The 868-nt window shown below is 63.5% G+C and overlaps 1 protein-coding gene across 1 annotated transcript in view; it reads right to left on the reverse strand.

Annotated features, from left to right (window-relative positions):
* Nucleotides 1-59: 59 nt before the first annotated feature.
* LOC104500971 (complement C1q tumor necrosis factor-related protein 1-like) overlaps nucleotides 60-868 on the reverse strand; it is a 1,464-nt gene continuing 655 nt past the window's right edge. Inside the window, exon 3 of the mRNA XM_010144700.1 lies at nucleotides 60-610. Within this exon, the coding sequence (XP_010143002.1) occupies nucleotides 60-610 (551 nt within the window). The remainder of the gene's footprint in view (nucleotides 611-868) is intronic.

Raw genomic sequence — 868 nt, forward strand, 5'->3', positions numbered from 1 at the left:
GTGGCAGGGGCCCCTCGTGCGCCCGCCCCAGGGCAGGAGGAGCAGGGAGGACGCGGGGCTCAGGGGTCCCCGCTGTACTTGATGAGGTGGCCGCTGAAGGTGATGTAAGTGTCGTACTCATCGCTGAAGACAGCGTTCTCACGCTCGCCCTTGTAGAGCCGCACCCAGACCTCGTCCTTCTCCTGCAGCTCCAGCATGACGCTCTGGCTCTGCATGATGCTGCGGTCGCTCACCTGGGCATAGAGGATCACCACCTCCGCCCCGTTGTGCATGATGTGCAGGTACGTCTCCTTCTGGTTCCAGGTGTGCACGTTGAGGCTGAAGTAGTAGATCCCGGGAACGTAGCAGTAGAACTTGCCCGTGAACATGTTGAAGTGGTCGTAGAGGTTGACAAACTCCGTGTCAAAGATGAGGGGCTGGTAGTAGTCGTTGCTGTGCAGGGGTTTCTTACGGCCCACCGAGAAAGCAGCATAGTGGCTCTTGCAGTGCTCCCCCGGGGCGCCCATGCTGCCCTTCTGCCCCTTGGGCCCTGCGTGGCCCCTGCTGCCAGCCACCCCCGTCTTGCCAAACTTGCCCTGCATGCCTCGCTCGCCGCGGTCCCCCTTCTCACCTGGGCAAAGCGGGAGGGACATTTGTACTGTCAGAGGTGGGTGCCATCCCTAAACCCCCTGTCCTGGAAGCCCCTTTGCCTGATAGAACAGGATGGAGCCCACAGGGACCCCCTGCCCCCTCCCTGGGCTCTGATGCTGCCCCCAAAGGTGCTGCCTAGAGCAGAGGCAGCTCACGCCCCGGGGTGTCCCCTGCCCATTGCCCCGCTCCCTGCGCCAGGCGCGGGACTGCAGGCACCCACCCGGGGAGCTCTCTTGTT

Source organism: Buceros rhinoceros, unplaced genomic scaffold (genome assembly GCF_000710305.1).
Source record: "Buceros rhinoceros silvestris isolate BGI_N320 unplaced genomic scaffold, ASM71030v1 scaffold30851, whole genome shotgun sequence".
Classification (NCBI taxonomy): Eukaryota; Metazoa; Chordata; class Aves; order Bucerotiformes; family Bucerotidae; genus Buceros; species Buceros rhinoceros.